This window comes from Muscardinus avellanarius, assembly GCF_963383645.1.
Source record: "Muscardinus avellanarius genome assembly, chromosome: 16".
Classification (NCBI taxonomy): Eukaryota; Metazoa; Chordata; class Mammalia; order Rodentia; family Gliridae; genus Muscardinus; species Muscardinus avellanarius.
This window is the reverse complement of record NC_137802.1, coordinates 25,561,368-25,582,562: the sequence shown is the minus strand read 5'-3', so window position 1 is coordinate 25,582,562 and position 21,195 is coordinate 25,561,368. Positions and strand designations below refer to the sequence as shown.

General features: G+C 44.3%; 1 protein-coding gene across 1 annotated transcript in view; it reads right to left on the bottom strand.

The window, feature by feature from the left end:
* Positions 1–20,149, bottom strand: part of PHF12 (PHD finger protein 12) — a gene marked incomplete at both ends in the record, with an annotated part of 61,162 nt that extends 41,013 nt beyond the window's left edge. The window contains 2 exons of the mRNA XM_080713283.1: positions 19,270–19,451; positions 20,084–20,149. Coding sequence (XP_080569409.1) covers positions 19,270–19,451; positions 20,084–20,149 — 248 coding nt within the window. The remainder of the gene's footprint in view (positions 1–19,269; positions 19,452–20,083) is intronic.
* Between the last annotated feature and the right edge of the window lie 1,046 nt (positions 20,150–21,195).

The following is a 21,195-nucleotide window of genomic DNA, read 5'->3' as shown; positions in this document are numbered from 1 at the left end:
TTAGCTGTAAAATACTTCATAATAATTAAGCACTGAACCTTCAGATATTATATGTATAATCAAAGAATATGTTCACTTGAGTCTGGTGCAGCTGAGAGTTTGGAGAGGGACAAATGTTAATAATACACAGACCAATTAACTTTTTTGTGTGTATGTGTGTGGTACTGGGGGTGGAACCCAGGGGCTTTTCTACCTCCAGGCTATACTCCCAGGCCTATTTTATACTTTATTTGGAAACAGGGTCTCACTAAGTTGCTGAGAGCCTCACTAAGTAGCTGAGGCTGGCTTCAAACCCGTGCGATCCTCCTGCCTCAGCCTCCCAAGCGCTGTGATTACAAACGTGAGCCACCACACCTGGCTCCAATTAACTTTTCAAAACTAAAATTTCTTAAAACTAACCTTTGTGGTGTGACTCCAACATATCCAGACTCCCATAAGCAAACTCAAATGGCGCGGCTCTACTACTTATGAGGGTCTAGGTAGGTACCACAAACACATACCCCACAGGTTCGCCATAATGCCTGCAATGATAGACCTCTGAATCTCAAAGATTCAAAGCCCAGAGCCACATCATCTTAACTCACAGCCAAAGGGAAAAGTTCAGTTTTAATTTAGAATGCGTCCTTCATTCACTAATGTGGCTGCAGTTCACCACAGCAAGTGGAAGATGTTGGTGGTTGTCATGGTTTTTGGCTCTCTAATTCAGAGAATCCATCTCAAGTTCTATACCAGTGTGGTTGATTTGAGTCTAATCTCACTCATCACCCTCGCTTGTTAATATGTGTGGACCTGTACAACATGCACGTTTATTTCAGATTTAGTCTCCACCAGTGGGACCTGTTGCTCCGCAGCACTGTTAATTATCCATTCAGTGCATGCAGTTTTTCTATATGGAAACGGAGGGGAAAAGGGAGGGGAATAAGAGAACAAAAGGAGGAGGGGAAAGGTAGAAGATGGTAAAGCTGAAAGAAGCCTTTTATTTTAGAGACCTTTGTTTTTGTGTTACAACACGCAGAAAAATACTGTGTTAAGATCTCAACCTTTCTTATTTTTTGTTAAGTATACAAGGTTACTGATGTGTGGCTTACAACTGTCCATCCACCTCAGTGACATAGACGTAAGATAACACCAAATTAAAAGCATTGGTGTGCATCTTAAGACAAAGGAAACAAGTGGGTGAAAAATATTTTAAGAACACACCTTTTCTCATCCGGGATTGACAAAATACTCAATTTAATACAAATAAATACCTAACAGGAATACTGTTATGCAAACAGTGTATACCATAGGAAGAACCTTCTAATCACACTCTCCTCTAAAAGAGATCAGTCACATAAACTAGTAAGGATCCCTCCTGTCAGACTTCATTATTCTCGAAGAAACACAAGTTCTCTATTCATTTATGGCAGTTTCAGTTAAAATATCCGTTAGACTAAGACTTGACTGCTCTCACTATTATCTATATGGCCCCCACCCTCTTTTGGTGAAAGTGTTCAGCAAGCAAACAATAGCAGTTTTGATTTTTAATTTCACAGTTCATGGGTCTCAGCCATCCATCTGAGGTCCACCATCAAATAAAAATCCTGCAATTACATTTAGCAGCACCGCACAAGACCAACAGCAAAAACAATACATACTCAGAACAGGCCCACTCTTTCTCACACTGGCCGGCCCTGCTGGCTTTGGCTAGCTCAGAGGATGTATTGGTGCTAGCCAAAATAGGAAGTGAAGGTGATCACCTCAGTCTCCGGGCAAACATCTTGATCTATGAGCCCTTTAGAAATAGGCGTTGGCTGGATGTGGTGGTGCAGGAAGATCCCAACTTCAAGGCCAGCCTGGGCGACTTAGCAAGTCTCTCTCTCAAAACAAAACAACCCAAAGCCAGGTGATGGGTGGTGGTGGTGGCGGCCACAGGATGTAGGTCCTGGGTTTCATCCCCAGTACTACACATACAAAAAAAGAAAAAAGGAAAAAAAAAAGCCTTTTATAACCTGAAATCATCTTATGTTCTGGAAAAATTAATATGTGCCAACTAAAGTTTGATTTAAAAAATGTTTAAAATTTAAAATTAACCAGGTATGGTGGTGATTGCCTGTTGAAGGTTGAGACAGGAAGATTATAGATAACGTGGGGCTTGCACCTGGAAACTTTACAAGACCCTGTTTCAAAATACAAAATAAGCTGGGCATGGTGGTGCAAGCTTGTAATCCCAGAGATAGAAAGCCCCTGGGTTCCATCCCCAGTACCACCACCAAAAAAAAAAAAACAACAAAAAAAAAACAAAACAAAACAAAAAAAAAACCAGCAGAAATATCAAGCATTCTTTGGACACTTGTGTAGGCATCAGTTTTTATCTTTCAAGTATGGCTTACCTTGCAATGGATACTGGAGCGATGAAAGCAGAAGTTCATGGGGTCCTTGAACCTTAATCTTTTACCCTCCTTCATCGCAATTACTGACTCAAATATAGCTAATGCTAAAAAGTACGTAAGATGTACAAGAACTGCTGTTTTTTTCCCCCATGCAAAAGCTCAGTGGCAGTGTTAAACAAGGAAACTAATGAGGCACTAGTCACTAAAAATGTCTATTGAGAAACTTAGCTAGTTGTGTCACTTCCACAGGCATACAATTCTTTCAAAGTAGTTGACTATGTCCTCAAATTGAGAACTGCAGGTTCAAGGACAGCCTCAACAATGTTAGGGAGACTCTGAGCAACCTGGTAAGACCATGCATGTTTCAAACTAAAAAATAAAATAGGGATAGGGTGTTGGTCAGAGGTAGAACTCCCCTGGGTTTAATCCCCAGTACCACACACACGCGCGCGCGCACACACACACACACATAAAAAAAAAAAAAAAAATATATATATATATATATATATGGGTCTGGGGATGGAACCCAGAGGCATTTAACCTCTAAGCTACACCCCCTGCCCAATATTTTATTCTTTATTTTGAAACCAGGTCTCACTGAGTTGCGGAGCGCCTAAGTAGCTGAGGGCAGTCCATGAACCGTGATCCTATGGTCTCAACTTCCCAAATGCTGGAATTACAAGTGTGTGCCACCATGCCTGGCACAAATTTTTTTAAAGATAGACTTAACAGTCATTTCCTAATATTCCTGGGGAAGTTCCTAGAACAATCTCAGAAGTATGGATCTGCTTATTGCTGTTGCCAAATTTCAGCAGAAAGTAGGAATTTAAGAAGTAGACAGGCTACTTTGTAAACTTACCTCAGGTATCTGGGCCAGTTTATAATTATTAGGCCTAAAATTCTATAAAAACTTAGAAAATGAAAAGCATTAAAAATGTCTGTATTTAAAACCCAACTAAGGAAGCCGGGCATGGTGGTGCACACTTGTAATCCTAGCGTTCTGGAGGCTGAGACAGGAGGATCATGGTTTGCGGACAGCCTCAGCTACTTAGTGAATTTGCAACTCAGTGAGACCCTGTTTCAAAAAAAAAAAAAAAAAAAAATAGGGCTGTGGGTTTAGCTCAGAGGCAGAATGCCCCTGGGTACCATGGGGGGGGGGGGCTGGGCGTGGTGGCGCACATTCATAATCCCTGTGCTTGGGAGGCTGAGACAGGAGGATTGCACAGGTCCGAAGCCAGCCTCAGCTACTTAGTGTGGCTCTCAGCAACTTAGAGAGACCCTGTTTCCAAATAAATCATAAAATAGGTCTGGAAGTATAGCCCGGAGGTAGAAAAGCCCCTGGGTTCCACCCCCAGTTACACACACACACACACCCCAAAACACAACTAAGGGGCTAAAGGTGTAGCTCAGTGGTACAATGCTTGCTTAGCATGCAAAGTCCCTGAGTTTGAGCCCCAGCACAGCAATAAATAAATAAATGAATGGTGAATAAAATTCAACTAAATCTACAGACCAAATTTTTATCTAAAATCCAGTTGCTTTTCCCTAAAGAAGGATTTCATTTAGCCTTCCCTGACGGAGTCTATTTAAAAAAAAAAAGGGGGGGGGGAGGGAGAATAATTTTATTTGGTCCTTTAACAGCATAGGACTCATTCTTTCCTTCTTTACCCTATTCTCTCCCATCCCCTGGTTCTACTCACAAACCTCAAAGCTCCCTGCCCTATATGGCTAAAGTAATCTATCTCCAAGGCATGCTGTCAAACTGTGTTGTCATGGTCTGATGCCACTACCAAGTGCTGACCTGGGCTTCTGAAGCCTTCCACTTACACCCCCAGTGACCTATTTAGGAGCTGAACATACTTGGGGGGGGGGGGAGCACGCACATGCCACGATTTTCCCCTTTGGCATACTTCTCTCAAATGGCCCCTAAGCAAAGAATGATCACATTACACATCTGCAAGTGCGCTCACAAATGGTTAAGATAGAAATGCCCCTGGGTTCCATCCCCAATATGGCAAAAATAAAAAAATAAAGTAGCAAGCAGCTGGGCACAGCAGCACACACCTATAAATCCAGCTACTCAGGAAGATCACAAAATTCAAGGCCAACCTGGGCAACTTACACTATATCTCAAAAAAAAAAAAAAAAAAAAAAAAAAAAAAAGCCAGGCGTAGTGGCACACACTGTGACAGGAGGATCACAGGTTTGTGCCAGCCTCAGCCACTTAATGAGGACATTCCACAACTTAGTGAGACCCTGTTTCAAAATAAAGAAAAAATAGGGCTAGGAGTGTAGCTCAGAGGTAGAATGCCATTGGGTGCCATCCCCAGTGCTGCAAAAAATAAAATAAACAATAAAAGAGATGAGGATGTAACTCAATGGCAGAGTATCCTTAGTTCAATTCCCAGAGTACCTTCCCATACCCCAAAACAGCAGAAAGCCTACAAACCTTGGACATAAATTATTTGTCATAACTTTAAACTGTAGACATTTTTCTTAACATACAGTTTCCTTCAACACCAACAAACCACAGCCTACAAAGATGTCTGATATCATGGAATTATGTGTTTCCTTTGGTATTATAATAACGTAGAATGGCTATGCCAACCAAAACCACAAGGACCACAAGGAGGAATAAAGCAAACAAAAATGATAAAACATAATTACTAAAAAGCCAAAATTAGTAACAGAATCCTCTCTACCTTTAAAATGATGTGGCTTTAGGCCAGGTGTGGTGGCACATGCCTGTAATCCCAAGCTACTCAGGAGTTGAAGCAGGAGGATCAACAAGTTCCAGGCCAGTCAGCATCAGCATGGGCAATTTAGCAAAGCTGTTTCAAAAATTAAAAAAAAAAAAAAAAAAAAAAAAAAAGGGGGCAGGACAGGCTGAGGATGTAGCTTAATGGTAGAATATCTACCTAGCATTTATTTTTTAATTTAATTTTTTTGTGTGTGGTACTAGGGGTTGAACCCAGGGGCCTTCTATCTCCAAGCTACACTCCAGGGTCTTACTAGGTAGCTGAGGCTGCCTGCAAACCTGTGATCCTCCTGTCTCAGCCTCCCAAGTATTGGTATTACAAAGCATGTGTCACCACCCCTGGTTCCCACTTTTATATATTTATAAGCATTTGTGAGGTCCTGGGTTTAATCTCTAGGACTGAAAAAAAGATGCTCTTACAAAAAAATGGCAAGCAAGTTGGGGATGGCGGCATATGCTTGTAATCCCAATATTTGGGAGGCTGAGACCAGAGGATCGAGGTTCGCGGACAGCCTCAGCTACTTAGTGAGGCCCTCTGCAAATCAGTGAGACCTGGTTTCAAAATAAAGAATAAAAAATAGGGCAGGGGGTGTTGCTTGGAGGTCGAATGCCCCTGGGTTCCATCCCCAGACCCGCAAAAAAAAAAAAAAAAAAAAAAAAAAAGCAAGGAGAGTTAAATATAGCCAATCTTTCCAGACACATTTAGTGAGATTATAATTTTCCGAGTGCATTCTGACCAATTGATGGCTGTCAACTTAAAAAGTTCACTATTGATAACCTCTCATGTTTCCCAAGCTTTGTTTAAACTGAGAATCTGCAGAATGGTCCAGTGAAAGTTGGAATTAAAATACTCCCAGCTCATTACAAGAGCCCAAGGGCAGAGGAAAGTAAACCAAGAGCAGGTCCATGTCACTCAGTTTCATAACACAGAGACTTATATGTTATCTGGACTTACTCAAAATTCTGTGCATCACATTAGCTTTTATGCTTTCTTATGTGCTTATGCACACAAGAAAAAGAATACTAATTACCCCTCACTGACACAGTAGCACATTAACATAATACCAACTACTCAAGAGGTGGAGATAGAAGAACTGGAAGTTCAAAGTCAGCCTGGGCAACTTAGTGAGACCCTGTCAAAAAAATAAAAACAAAAAAAGGGATCGAGCATGTATTCAGTGTTAGATCAGTTGCCCAACAGTCACAATGCCCTATGTTAAATCCACAGCATCGTCTCACCAAAACCCAAAAATAACAGATGAGCAAAAGCCTGCAAGTGTGCTTGTGCTGCCACAAACAGGGTTCTACCTGGAACTTGATAAATAATAATTTGGAGAGGTGCCTTCACCGCTGCCTGGCGTGGAGTTTTTTTTTTTCTTCAGGCTGTGGTTAAAGTCAATCCCAGAAGAGAGACTTCTCTTGCTCAATGAAGCTTATTTCAAAAAGTCTTATTGAGCTAGGCATGGTGGCACACACTTGTAATCCAAGTACTTGGAAGGCTGATAAAGAGGGTCACAGGTTTGTAGCCAGCCTCAGCTACTAAGTGAGACCCTGTTTCAAAATAAAGAATAAAAATAGGGCTGGGGATATAGCTTGAGAGTAAAATGCCCCTGGGTTCAATCCCTGGTACCCCAAAAAAGAGCCTTATGAAGAGACCAGATCTTTTTTGGGAAAAAAGGCACTAGTTTCTGGCTATTACTATGTATCTTTGATCTTGTCAAAACTGGGAAACAAAGCTGGGCGTGGTGGCGCATACTTGTAATCCTAATATTTGGGAGGCTGAAACAGGAGGATCACAGGTTTGCAGCCAGCCTCAGCTACTTAGTGAGGCCTTCTGGGATTTAGTGAGAACCTGTATCAAAGTAAATAAACAACAGGGCTGGGGTACGTGTAGCTCGGAGGTAGAGTGCCCTTGGGTTCCATACTCAGTTCAAAACAAAACAAAACAAAATACAAAAAACTGGGATACATTTCCCAGATGTCCTATATAATTTGTCAAAAAACAGAACAAAACAAACACGAAAGTGATTAAAATATAGGAAAACAAATGTTATTAGGGAGAAAAGTGGTCACCTGGTGATTATATTAATGAAGGTAATATCCTCTCAGAATAAACCAGACATAATGTCTGTTTCCCAACCAATATTTTTTTTCCTTTTTTTTTGGTGGGTCTGGGGATGAAACCCAGGGGTATTTGACCTCCGAGCTATAACCCCTAATCTGGTTTTTATTTTATTTTATTTTATTTTTGGTGGTACTGGGGGTGGAACCCAGAGGCTTTCTACCTTCGGGCTATAATCCCAGACCCATTTTTATATTTTATTTGGAAACAGGGTCTCACTAAGTTGCTGAGAGCCTCACTAAGTAGCTGAGGCTGGCTTTGAACCTGCGCGATCCTCCTGTCTTAGCCTCCCAAGTGCGGGGATTACAAGCATGTGCCACCATGCCCGGCTCTTATTGTTTATTTTGAAATAGGGTCTCACTAAGTTGCGGAGGGCCTCCTAAGTAGCTGAGGCTGTCCGTGAACCGCGATCCTCCTGTCTCAGCCTGAATGCTGGGATTACAAGTGTGCGCCACCACGCCTGGCTCAGTATTTATTTTAGCATTCCTCTGTCTCTTTCTCTCTTTTTTGTTTTTGTAGTGATAGGGATTGAACCCAGGGCCTTACACATGCCAAATGATTGCTCCATTTCTGAGCTACAAGCCCAACCAGAATAACTTTTATTTAATATCCACAGGTATTACACAGACGTGAGGAGAGGAAAAGGTCAGCTTCTGGCTTTCAATTAGTTTAGTGCCAGGTGTGGTGTGCATGCCGGTAATCCCAGTACTTGGGATGCCGAGACAGGAGAATCACAGGTTAGAAAACAGCAGTAGCTGGGTTTGGTGGCGCACCCTTGTAATCCCAGAATTTGGGAGGCTGAGACCAGAAGATCGCTGTTCACGGACAGCTTCAGCTACTTAGTGAGGCCCTTTGCAACTCAGTGAGACCCTGTTTCAAAAAAAAAGAATAAAAAATTGGGCAGGAGGTGTAGCTTGGAGGCCGAATGCCTCTGGGTTCCACCCCCAGACCCACCACAAAAAATAAAAAATAAAAAAATAAAAAACAAATAAAATAAATAAAATAGGGCTGGGGTTGTAGTTAGAAGATAGAATGCCCCTGGGTTCAATCCCCAAAGTATTTTAGTAAGCATTTATTCAGTTCAATAATAACCAAAGGAAAGGAGTATCTCTGAATGAGTGAATCAAGTTTTTCAGTGGTGGGCAGGGTGGTACACGCCTATAAATCCCACTATTTAGGAGACTGAGATGGGAGGATCGCAGGTTCGAGGACAACCTTAGCAAGTTGTGAGTCTCTCACCAATCTAATTAGACCCTGTTTCCAATTAAGAAATAAAATCGAACTGGGGCTGTAGTTCAAAGGTTCAAAATGCCTCTGGGTTGAACCCCCAGTGTCACAAAAAAGAAAAATATTTTCATACTGGGCTGGGGATATAGTTCAGTGGTAGACACATACTTAGAATGAGTGAGGCCAATCCTCAGCACCACAGAAAACATTTTTAATCACTTAGGAATTTGCTTATTGTGAATTCAATAACTATTCTACATAGTAGTAAATTCCTTCTTGCCAATGGGTCAAAATCAACTTCTTTCATCAGCATATACTGTATACCTTAGCTTTTGCCTCTCACACAAATATGCAAAAATTTCATCTTTGTTCTTATTTGCTGAGACCTAGATTTAAAATAAATAGGGTTAAAGGATAAGAATTTTGGTTCTTATCTGGCCAGACATGGTGGTGCACACTTGTAATCTCAGTATTTGGGAGGTTGAGACAGGAGGATTGCAGGTTTGTGGCAATAAATGAAAACTCACTGGTATTTGTTAACCTTGAGTCAAAGTGTAAGTAATGCTTAAGGTTTGTCCTTGTAGCATTTATTAGTACCTCATTCTGAAAAGTAGTGAAATAAGACCCTGTTTCAAAATAAAAAAATAAAAAGTAGGGCTGGAGATGCAGCTTAGAGGTAGAACACCCCTGGGTTCCATACCTGGTACAAAAAATATTAATAATAATAGTAATAAAAGGTATCTGGAAATGGCAGGCAGGAAAAGGAGTCACCTTCTCATTCTTAACTGCTCTCAAGTCATGGGAAAAGCAGCCAGATAGTGACCTGTGCATGTGTCCTGGGCATAGTGACAAATCTGCAATTGCAAAGTGCCTTTCTGAAATTTCGTCTAGGACTTGTACTGAATACAATGTCCTCCTCTTTCAGGAAACTGGCAAGGGGACAGCCATACTCCTGGCCTGTGTCTCTTGAGGGACTAGCATTACACAGAGGTGCTCTTATAGCTGTCACTCCTTGAATGGCAATGCAGCTGGCCATGTTGTACTCCCCTGGGCCACAAAGTTGGGGGAGGGGGTAGTGAACAGGACAGAGACAGGAGGATGGCAGCCAGCCTTGTTAAATTAGGAGGCCCTCCACACCTTAGTGAGACTCTGTTTCAAAATAAAAAGAATAAAAGAGAGCTGGGGGTGTAGCTCAGAGGTAGAATGCCTCTGGGTTCAATCCCTAATACCACAAAATGAGCAAATGAATGAATGAATGAATACATAAATAATAGAACTGGGGGTGCAGCCCAGAAGAAGAATGCTCCTGGGCTCAATCTCCAAAAAAAAGAAAAAGAAAAAAGGTCAATTTTTGGGGGGTACTAGAGATGGAACCCAAGGGTATTCTACTTCCAAGCTTTACCCCAGCCCTATTTTGTTCTTTTATTTTGAAACAGAGTCTCATTAATTGCTGAGGCTGGCCACAAACTTGTGATTCTCTTGTCTCAGCCTCCCAAATACTGGGATTACAAATGTGAGCCATCACGCCTGACAAAAAAAAAAAAAAGCCAACTAAAAATGGACAAGGGAGGCCTGGTGTGGTGTCGCACGCTTGTAATCCCACTACTTGGGAGGCTGAGACAGGAGGATTGCGGTTCACGGACAGCCTCAGCTACATAGTGCGGCCCTCCACAACTTAGTGAGACCCTGTTTCCAAATAAAATATAAACTAGGTCTGGGAGTATAGTCCAGAGGTAAAAAGCCCCCTGGGTTCCACCCCCTAGTACCACCAACAAAACAAAACAAAACAACAACAACAAAAAAAAAAACCCAAAAATAGTGCTGGGGGTGTAGCTCAGAGGCAGAATGCAGCCGGTTTATTCCCCAGTATATTCCCCAATACACAAAAAATAAACATGGACAAAGGATCTAAATAGATATTCCTCCAAGATAAAAATATATACAGTGAATAAGGATACAAAAAAATGTTTAACATCATAGTTATCAGGGAAACACAAATCAAAGCCACACAGACGTATTACTTCAAGACATTTAGGGTACCTTTAATCAAGAGATAATAGCAAGTGTTGTCAAGGATGTGGAGAAATTGGAACTCTCATATTCTGCTAGTGGGAAAGTAAAATGATGCAGATACTTTGGAAAACAGCCTGCAGTTCTTCCCAAAGGCTAAACATAAGAATTACCATGACCCAGTAACTCCTCCTCTAGGTACATATCCAAGAGTTTGGGAAAACAAGTTCATACAGAAACTGACGCCAATTGTTCACAATAGTAGAAACAATCCAAGTGTCCACCACCTGATGAATGGATAAACGAAATCGGTATATCCACACAATGAAATATTGTCCAATCATAAAAAGAAATGAGGTACTAATAAATGCTACAAGGAAAAACCTTAAGCATTACTTATACTTTCACTCAAGGTTAACAAATACCAGTGAGTTTTCATTCAACACATAGTAGTAACTACTAGAATCCCTTTTCAGTTCAAATAATCAATTTATTGGACATTTCTTTGATATAGGTTTAAAAAAAACACCTGGAGGCATACTTGAAAAGAATTTATAATGGGATATTATAAACTTCAAGAATAGCCGGGCGTGGTGGCGCACGCTTGTAATCCCAGCATTCGGGAGGCTGAGACCTGGAGGATCACGGTTTGCATCCAGCCTCAGCTACTTAGTGAGGCCCTCTGCAACTCAGTGAGACCCAGTTTCAAAATAAAGAATAAAAAATAGGGCAGGGGGTGTAGCTCAGAGGTCAAATGCCCCTGGGTTCCATCCCCAGACCCGCAAAAATAAATAAATAAATAAATAAATAAATAAACTTCAAGATTAAAATGAAGGCAGCATACACTATCCCACTATATTAGTGGAGCTCTCTTGTAAAGTACTTTGCAAGATTCGAGGAACAACAGGAGACTGATGAAATTGTAACTGCATCCTACCTTTCAGTGAGTATAGTAATTATTTTCAGGATAGGCCCCAAATGAAAAATAACAGTACCACTAAGTATGTGCCTTAAGTTACACAAAAACAGTAACCTCCTTTCTCAATCCAAGCCATCTGACCCACAAACATACCAAATATTTACTTTTCTGGAGATGGGGTCTTGCTATTTCCCAGGCTAGCCTAGAACTCCTTGGGATCAAGCAATCCTCCTGCTACAACTTCCCAAGCAGCTGAGATTACAGGCTCTTACCACAACACCTGACTATTCTTATAGTTTATTTTATTTTTTTGTGGTACCAGGGATTGAGCCAGGGACATTCTACTATAGCCCCAACCTTATTATTATTATTTTTAAATAAACTAAACTATAGCCCCAACCTTATTATTATTTTTTTTTTCCAGTACTGGGGATGGAACCCGGGGGCACTGTACCTCCAAGCTACACCCCAAGCCCTAGTTGTTAGTCTTTTAAAAATTTTTTGAAACAGGGTCTCACTGAATTGCAAAGGGTTTTGCTAAGTAGCTGAGGCTGTCCATGAACTGCGATCTTACAGTCTCAGTCTCCCAAATGCTGGGATTATGAGCGTGCACCACCATGCCCGGCCCAACCCTAATTATTTTTATAGTACCAGGGATTGAATCCAGGGGCATTTTACCTCCGAGATACAGTCCCAGCCCTATTTCTTATTCTTTAATTTTGAAACAGGGTCTCACTAAGTATGAACCTGTGATCCTCCTGTCTCAGCCTCCCAAGTACTGGGATTACAAGCATGTACCACCATGTCCATCTTATTCTTGTATATTTAAACAACAATTACCCTTTTTCTAAGAATAAAAGTGTTTGTCATAAAAATTAGTTGCTTAGCGCCACATTAATTGTAAGAAACAACAAAATAGTTTAAGAAGCATGCATCTGAAACAGATACAAGTTGTATGATATCAGATCTTCCTTTTTTTTTGGTACTGGGAATTGAACTTAGGAGTATTCTACCTCTAAGATATACCTCCAGCCCCCCCCCCCCCTTTTTGGTGGTACTGGGGTTCCTGGAAGCCCTTCTACCTCCGGGCTACACTCCCAGACCTATTTTTATATTTTTTTATTTGGAAACAGGGTCTCCTAAGCCAGTGCATGCGGCTGGCTTCGAACCTGCGCGATCCTCCTGTCTCTGCCTCCCAAGCGCCGGGGATTACAAGCGTGCGCCACCACGCCCGGCCCTCCAGCCCTTTTTTTGTTATTTGGAAACAGGTTCAGTATTCCTCCTTTCTCAGTCCCCCAAGAACTAGGATTACAGGGCTTGTACCACCACACCTGGCTAAACCCTCCATTTTGGAGGACCATTTATTTATTATTATTATTTTTTGAAATATTGGGGTTGGAACCCAGAGGCATTCTACCTTTGAACTATATCCTCAGCCCTATTTTTTGCTCTTTATTTTTGAAATAGGGTTTTACTGAGTTGCAAAGGGCCTCACTAAGTAGTAGCCGAGGCTGCCCTCAAACCTGCAATCCTCCTGTCTCAGCCTGCCAAATGCTGGAATTACAAGCATGCGCTACCATGCCTAGCTCTGGATGGACTATTTAAAACAAATACATAAACATACACATTTTTTTTTTGTACTGGGAATTGAACCACCCAGAGGCATTCTACCTCCAAGTTACACCCCCAGCACTATTGTATTTTCTATTTAGAAACAGGGTTTCACAAAGTTGCAGAGGGCCTAAACTACTGAGTCTGGTCAGTCTCCCAAAATACTAGATTCAAGCTTGCACAGTCACAGCAGGCTTGGATAGATCATTTAAAAACAATACTACATACCTAGATCCCAAAACAACACAACAATGCAAAATAAGTAAATAAAATAAATATAAAACCAAATTAAGTTTATTGTAGGAATATTGTACTATTGATGGGGCAAGGGTAAAGGAGGGAATCCAGACATGATAACCTCCAGTTCTTTTTTTTTTTTTTTTTTTTTGTGGTACTGGGATGGAACCCAGGGGCCTTCTACCTCCAGACCGGTTTTATATTTTATTTGGAAACAGGGTCTCAGTAAACTGCTGAGACTGGCCTCGAACCTGTGATCCTCCCGTTTCAGCCTCCCAAGTACTAGGATTACAAGCATGTGCTTCCATGCCTGGCTATCTCCAGTTCTTTAGTACCAGAATTCTAAGCATTTATAGCATCAAAAACAACAGATTAGCCAGCTATGTGGAGGACATTTGAAATCCCAGTACTTGGGAGGCCAAGACAGGAGGATTGCAGGTTTGAGACCAGTTTCAGCAACATAGCAAGACCCTGTTTCAAAATAAAAAAATAAAATCAGGCTGGGGTGTAGCTCACCAGATTCCTAAGACGTTAGAATAATGTATTTAATTAACTGTTAACCTGATATTAATTTAATGAATAATTTAATTAATTCAACAACAAATTCTGAAAAAAAATCACCTTAAAAGTTCAAACAGCAAAGATTTTTTATTCTAGATTCTAGTCTATGTGTGAAACCTTTGTAATGACTCATTGAAAATTAAATATGCAAAACTCCAAGTTAAGCTCAGTTTTGCCTGTGCACAGAGACCTTTTTACTCTCATTCTTCGAAAACCTCATTTTGGATCTTGCTGCCAACACCAGAGAGAGGAAAGCTGGCCAACAATTCCAAATATAACATGCGGAGGCAAATGCTACAGAAATCTGTCTGACGGGAAGGGACCATGCTGAGGTCTCCTGAGGAAGATGTGCTTCCCAATCAGACCATTTTGGTCCCTGTCTGTTTGGAGCAAAATGCCACTGAGAAAGCGAGAGAAAACTAGTGAGCTTCCATTCAGCCTTATTACTGATGCCTTATGGTACTGCCTCTTATCAGTAGCAACAATCTTTCACATTTCAAAGATAAAGTTGAATCAATGACAACTAATGCTTTACCAATTATTCTACTTTTTAACAGATTTTTAGGGACCGGTCCATGAAGATTATAATTTTTAAAAAGCTCAATTTATGGCATGACTATTATGACAAAGATTAGGTTTACCAGGGGACATAAAAAAAAATCTCAGTTGAGTGTGGTGGCGCACACTTGTAATCCCAGTACTTGGGAGATTGAGACAGGAGGATTGCATATTTGGGATGCTAAGACAGAAAGATTGCAGGTTCACAGCCCAGCCCTTTGCAACTAAGTGAAATGAGATCCTGTTTCAAAATAAAGAATAAAATATATGGCTGGGGGTGTAGCTTGGAGGTAAAATGCCTCTGGGTTCAATCTCCATCACCAATTAAAAAAAAAAAACAACAAAAAATCTCTTTACAGTTCTCCAGGGGCAGGCTTAGTAACCTTTATCATCATTCTGAATAATTGATAAACCAGTTAAACTTGGATAAAATGATTACACTATCACTTAAATACAAAGACATCAGCTTCTCAATTTTAATTCTTCAGTGAAGTCATGATATTGAGTACAAAACAATTCATTCCCTAACCTAAAGGATCATTATAGAAAACCAGAAATAAGGCTTCCCACGTAATTAGGAAGAAATGACACTATTCATAACAGAACATTGGCCCCAGAGAAAAGACAATTAAAACAGCTTATCTGACCAGTCATTTCCTCTAGTAGTTTATCTTAGAAAAATCCCTTGTGGTTTATGGTTATGTCACTAAGCCCAGGAGGTAAAGTTTGCCTAGGAATCACTTCTGGAACATTTTACAAGATCCTGTTCATTGGGAGGCAAACTGGCATGCAACACTAGAGACTCAGAGGACCTGTCTCACAGAATTTTGAGTGGAGAAATGCAGGAGTACTACAACTGTAAAAATTCCAACTTTAGCGAGCATGCGGTGCAAGCTTGTAATCCTAGTAGTTGGGAGGCTGAGACAGGAGGATCACACGGGTTCGAAGCCAGCCTCAGCTACTTAGTGAGGCTTTCAGCAACTTAGTGAGACCCTGTTTCCAAATAAAATATATAAAAGGTCTGGGAGTATAAGCCTCTGGGTTCTACCCCTAGTACAAAAAAAAAAAAAAAAAGAATAAGGCTGGGCATTGGTAGTACACACTTTAATCCCCAATACTTGGGAGGCTGAGACAGGAGGATTGAAAATTCAAGAACAAGCCTCAGCTACTTAGTGATGCCCTCTGCAACTTAGTGAGACCCTGTTTCAAAATAAAAAATAAAAAGTAGGGCAGGGAGTATAGCTTGGAAGTCAAATGCCCCTGGATTCCATCCCCAAACCCGCAAAAAAAAAAAAAAAAAAAAGAAAATTCAAGAACAGCCTCAGCAATTTAGTGAGGCCATCTGCAACTCAGTGAGACCCTGTCTCAAAATAAAGAATAAATAAAATAGGAGCAGGTTCTCAGACAGTCCCTGGGTTTAACCCCCAGTACCAAAAAAAAAAAAAAAATTTTTTTTTTCAATTTCATGTCTTTTTTTTTTTTCCAGTACTAAGGATTACCCCCCCACTCCGGGCTACATTCCCAGACCTATTTTTACATTTTTATTTGGAAACAAGGTCTCCTAAGCCAGCGCACGCAGCTGGCTTCGAACCTGCGGGATCCTCCCGTCTCTGCCTCCCAAGCGCAGGGATTACAAGCGTGCGCCACCATGCCTGGCAAAGGATTGAACACTCTACTTTCGAGCTACACCACCAGCCCTTTTATTTTATTTATTTATTTATTTATTTATTTATTTATTTGTTTGTTTGTTTGTTTGTGGTACTGGGGTTCCTGGAAACCCTTCTATATCTGGGCTACACTCCTAGACCTATTTTTTAATTTTTGGAAACAGGGTCTCTTAAGCCAGCACAGCTGGCTTGGAACCTGCGTGATCCTCCTGTCTCTGCCTCCCAAGCGCGGGGATTACAAGCGTGCGCCACCACGCCCGGCCAGCCCTTTTATTTTAAAACAGGGTCTCACAATGTTGCTGAGGTTAGCCTTGAATCTGTGATCCTCCTGTATCAGCTTCACAAGTTGATTCACTGGTGTACGCCACCATGCCCGGCTCCAACTTCACCTTTGCATATTTGTATATAGCAGAAGTTATCATTACTATGTTCACCCAAGTAATCTCATTCCCATGTGGCACAAGTAAGCCATTATAGGACAAGTTAATGAAAACACCCAGGAATCAAAAATTTCTGAGACATTAACCGCTTGACTTCACTACTCTGAGCTGTTTAATGAAGTACTTCACTTTTGTGTGAGAGTATGGGTTAGGAGGCAGGAAGTGTTGGATGAGCTTCACTTATTGAATGAAACTCATCTACGAAATGAACTTTATTTTAGAAAATACTTCCTGCCTTTTCACCAATAACTACAATGTTTTGTGATTTAGATAATAATTCAGATAAGCCAACAGTACATTCAGTACTGGTATCTTCAAAGAGAGAATTGAAGATGTGAAACAAACCTTATCTCATTTACTACAATTCTTGAATCTCTGATTACCAGATCCCATTCATGGTCTTAAAAAGAGAAAAAAAGTATTTAATGAAATGCACAGTTTGGGCAAATCAGATTCTCATCAACAGCTACAAGTCCCTCCTTCTTTCCTTCTAGTGAAGTGGAAACTGTTAACTGTTACAATTTGACACTTCTTAAGACTCATTTGATTAAAATATTCAGTAGTTAGGTTTAAAGTTAAAAAGCCAAATCTCAGGTAAAATACACAGCACACTTTTTCCATGCCTCAAGTTTCTTTTTTTAGGGGTGTGTGTGGTATTGCAGTTCGAATCCAGGGCATGCTCTCTCTGAGCTAAACCCCCATCTCTATTTTATCTTTTTAATTTTGAAACAAGATCTCTCTAGACTGATGAGTCTCACTATTTGCTGAGGTTATCCTTTCTTTGAGCTTCCCAGGTAATGGGATTACAGGTGTGCGCCGCCACGCTCAGTCCCCTGCTTCAGGTTTCTAATAAACAATTTCAGTATTTTTAAGCAAGGAGGACTTAATCACAAGTTTGAGGTCAGTCTGGTCAACTCTGAGAGTCCCTGAACATAAACTTTAAAACAAACAAATGGCTGGCCATGTAATTCAGTGGCAGAGTCCTTGTCTAGTGTGTGTGCAAGGTCCTGAATTCAATCTCAAGTACTTGGGATTGGGGGTGTGTGTGTCTACACACAGTCCAAGTACACATATCAAACAAATATAATAAAAAACACATGAGCACCTGGGAATAACTGGGAGTCATCACAGTGTATTCAGGCACAAATCTCTTTTGTGCTCAAGAGTAAACAAACACTTGATATTTTCTCCAGGTGAATTACGCCTTACAAGTAGAGACTAGAACCACAGACCCTGACTGCTGGTATTAGTCACTTCATTAAAAAAATTTAAAGTCCAGCTACAAAGCTTCCTCCAGGATAATCATTTTTGTCCCTGTAACATCATAAGACAAGATGTGGTGCCCTCCTGGGCAGATGTATCTTGGGAATGGTAATGGGAGCTTCCCACATAACTTCTGACCACAGACAATTTGCCCAGCATCAGCCATCTGTTTAATAAGTGTTCCAAAACCTGCAATTAGCACAAATAAAGTAGGCATCATTCCACAAACCAAGAAAGAAAATGTAACTGTGGAAAGACCTTCAGACCTCCACCCTTTAACAAAGGATTAAAAAGAAAACAGAAAAACAAAACAAACCCCCAGGTGAGAACAAACAAAACAGCCCACTCTCTTTCCTGCTTTTCTTCAGCCTGCCCCAGTCAACTGTTGAACAGCAGAACAAGCCACTCTTTGGGTTCGCTGCGCAGATGTGGGATTTTTGTGAAGGGCAGGGGTGATTTCTCCCGGCAGAAGATGGAGTTTAAACTCTTATTTGCCGGATTTTCTGGGCTGAGCTGCTGAGTAGGAACAAGCAGCCGGCGATCAACCCAGGTCCCTCCTTCTCTTCGATCTCTCCCCTCCCCTTTCTTTCAGTAAGGGGGAGGGGAGGTAAGGCTTTCTAGCTCTCAGCTCCTTAAAAATGCCTTTCCGCAGCCACAGCTCGAAATCCTGCCCCGGCAGTGAAGAATTTTGCGGCTAAGGGCTCGCCGATCCGGAGCGAAGATGTGAAATCGGTGCCCAAGGGCAATTTTAATTGTCTAGCGCGTCCCGATTTCCTAATAAGCGGCCGGCGCGCAGAGGAAAAAGGGAGGGAGGCAGCTCCGAGAGGCAACAGGGGGCAAGCTGAGGCAGAGAAAGGGACCAGAGCGGCGAGATCCCCGGCCCCCATGGAGCTTCTGCAGAAAAGACTCCATGGCTGCCCCACCGTTCTCCGGAAAACGTTTGCAAATCATATATGCTGCCAAAATGGCGCTGAGAATAAAAATATAATTTAAAGGCAGGTCGCCATATTGTAAACAGAGAGGCAAAGAAGAGGCGGACTCGAGAGACACCCTCCATGATTTCCTCCATTGCCACAAGCGCAGGTCGCCGGGGTCTGGACCTGAGCTGCTGGGTGGCCCAGGGCTCCGTGCACCCACCGGGAGGAAAGCCGGCCCGGCAGGAGCCCTGAGGGCAGCAAGCGCGCGGGCTGCCGTGCGGCGCTCGGCCTGGAGCTCCTCCCCTTCCTCTCCCTCCACCGCCGGCGGTACACGGCCCGCTAGGTCCTGGTTCCCCAGCGACTTCCAGTCTCTGTTGGGGCTTGCTTCACTACTCCCATCCCCCACTCCAGGGTCAAAACGCACCGCTGCTCGTCGCGGCAGAACGGATACCGGCAGACACCGGGGGCGGGGAGACGCTTGCCCCAGAGCTTGCAGAGTCAGCTAGCGGCTGCAAGCGCCCGTTATTTCCGCTGGCAGGGGTAGGCCGATGAAGGAATGTGTCGAGGAGGGTCAGCCAAGGGGCTCCAAAGGGTCCCCAGCCCTTACCAGCACTGGAGGTGGAAGGCGGCCGGGCAGTGGTCGCAGCACAGGAGGTCTCCACCTTCCTTGCAACTATCGCAGCTATCGTGGTTGGTGGCTCTGCCGCTTCTCCGGGGCTCCTTCTCCGGCTTCCGACTTCGCTTTTCTGCCTCGTCCGACTTGGGGGGAGCCAGCAGAGCTTGGATTTGCTGCACACACATACAAACGGCGTGTGTGCACACTCGGAGTTCCCGGGCGGTCCGTCGCCCCCCAGGCGCGGCTTCTCCGTCACCCACTCCTCTCCCCCCCTTTGTCCTTTTTCCTCCCATCCAGGCTGCTCCCAGAACCTCTCGGTCCCCGGAACCAGGGAGAGTTCACCCTAACCGCGTATCTGCAGCACAACAACGAGAAGAGCTTCTTCCAAATGGGGAGGATCAGGGTAGGGGGATGGGGAGAGGGTGAGCGGTTCCTTTCTCGCCACTTCCTTGTATGGACAGTGGGGGACTCCAAAGCCCGGCTCGGGAGAGGCCCGAGGTCCGGTACCCGGACGTGCTGGTGGAAGCACAAAGGGGCCGGCGAGAAAGGAGTGGGTTGGCCCGCCGGTGCAAGGAGATGGAGTGGGCTGGAGCCTTGGGAGAGAGAACCAAGGGAGGCGGGTAGGTGAAACTGCCGCAAACGTACTCAGAGGCTAAGCTCAGCCCCCCAAATTGCAAAGATGGGAGGGAAAGGCTGGATAAGGAGGAACCCCCCCTCCCTCGGCCCTCTGAGCTTAGGGTCGGCTTTGTGGGGCGGAGGTTCCCTCCCAGCGCTGAGGGAAGGGGATGAGGAGGGCCACTCTTACCTCCATCAGCCCCCCCGACGTATCCAAGTCGTACACGATCGTCTTGGTCTCCATTTTCTCCCACATTCATCCACCTCCCAGGCTGGGCGCTCTCTGCTCCGGCCCCCCCAACCCCGGGGGGAGGGGGGAATCGGGGGGAGGGGGCACTCCTGACCCCGGCTCCCCTTCTTTTTTCCCAGCACCGGTCCCGACTTCCTCGCCCGGTCTCCCCCCCACCCCCCGACCCCCAGTTCCTGGGACGGCAGCGTCCTTCCCACGGGCCGTGAGGGGGAGCGGCCCCTCTGCCACGGCCCCGCGGCTGGCTGCACAGTGGGTCCCGGCTCCGGGGGTCAGGCCTCGGCGAGGCCTAGTCCCACAGGCTAAAGCCGGCGCTGGCGACCGCTGGTCCGGCCGGGGAGGCTGGCGGGCGCTGCCATCCCGGGGTTGGGGGGACCGGAGGGGGGGTGAGAGGTTAGGTGAGGTTGTGGTACGTGAGGTTACTGGGGGGAGGGTGGCGGGGGGTGGTCCCCGGGCTCCGCCTCTCGCTGCCGCCGCCGTCTGCGTCCCGGCTGCCGCGCACTTGGCGCAAACTTACCGCGAGCGCCCGCAAAGCCACCCGCGCAGGCGCCCCGGGACCGCCGCTCGCCGCGCGCAACCGCAGTGACAGCCGGCGGCCGGGCTCCCGCGCAGCCGCGGTGGAGGGCGCCCCCCGGCGCGCAGCCGCGCTGGCATTCGCCTGGCGGCCCGAGGCCCCGCCCCCCGGCCGGCGCAGGCGCACGGTGCCAGCGGGGCGGGCCTTGGGGCCGCGCGCAGGCGCCTGGGGAGGCTCGCGGGGTCAGGGCGCAGCCGCACGAACCTGGGGCCGCTTCCTCTATTGGCGTGTGTAGACCGAAAGGACGCGGTTCCCGCGCAGGCGTGTTGGGGGTGCTTCCCTCCCGCCCTATAACAACACAGCCGCCTCCCGCGCAGGCGTATTGTCACCTGCAGGCCTTCGCAAAAAAGCTGCTCCTTTCGCCATTTTGGTAATGGGATATGGGCTACCATTCCCTTGGAGTCCTCAGGCACGGGCCGGAAGGAGCAAGGTGTGGTGTTAGAGGTGGTAGGCCGTCGGTGACAGCCGTATTCAGAGAGAG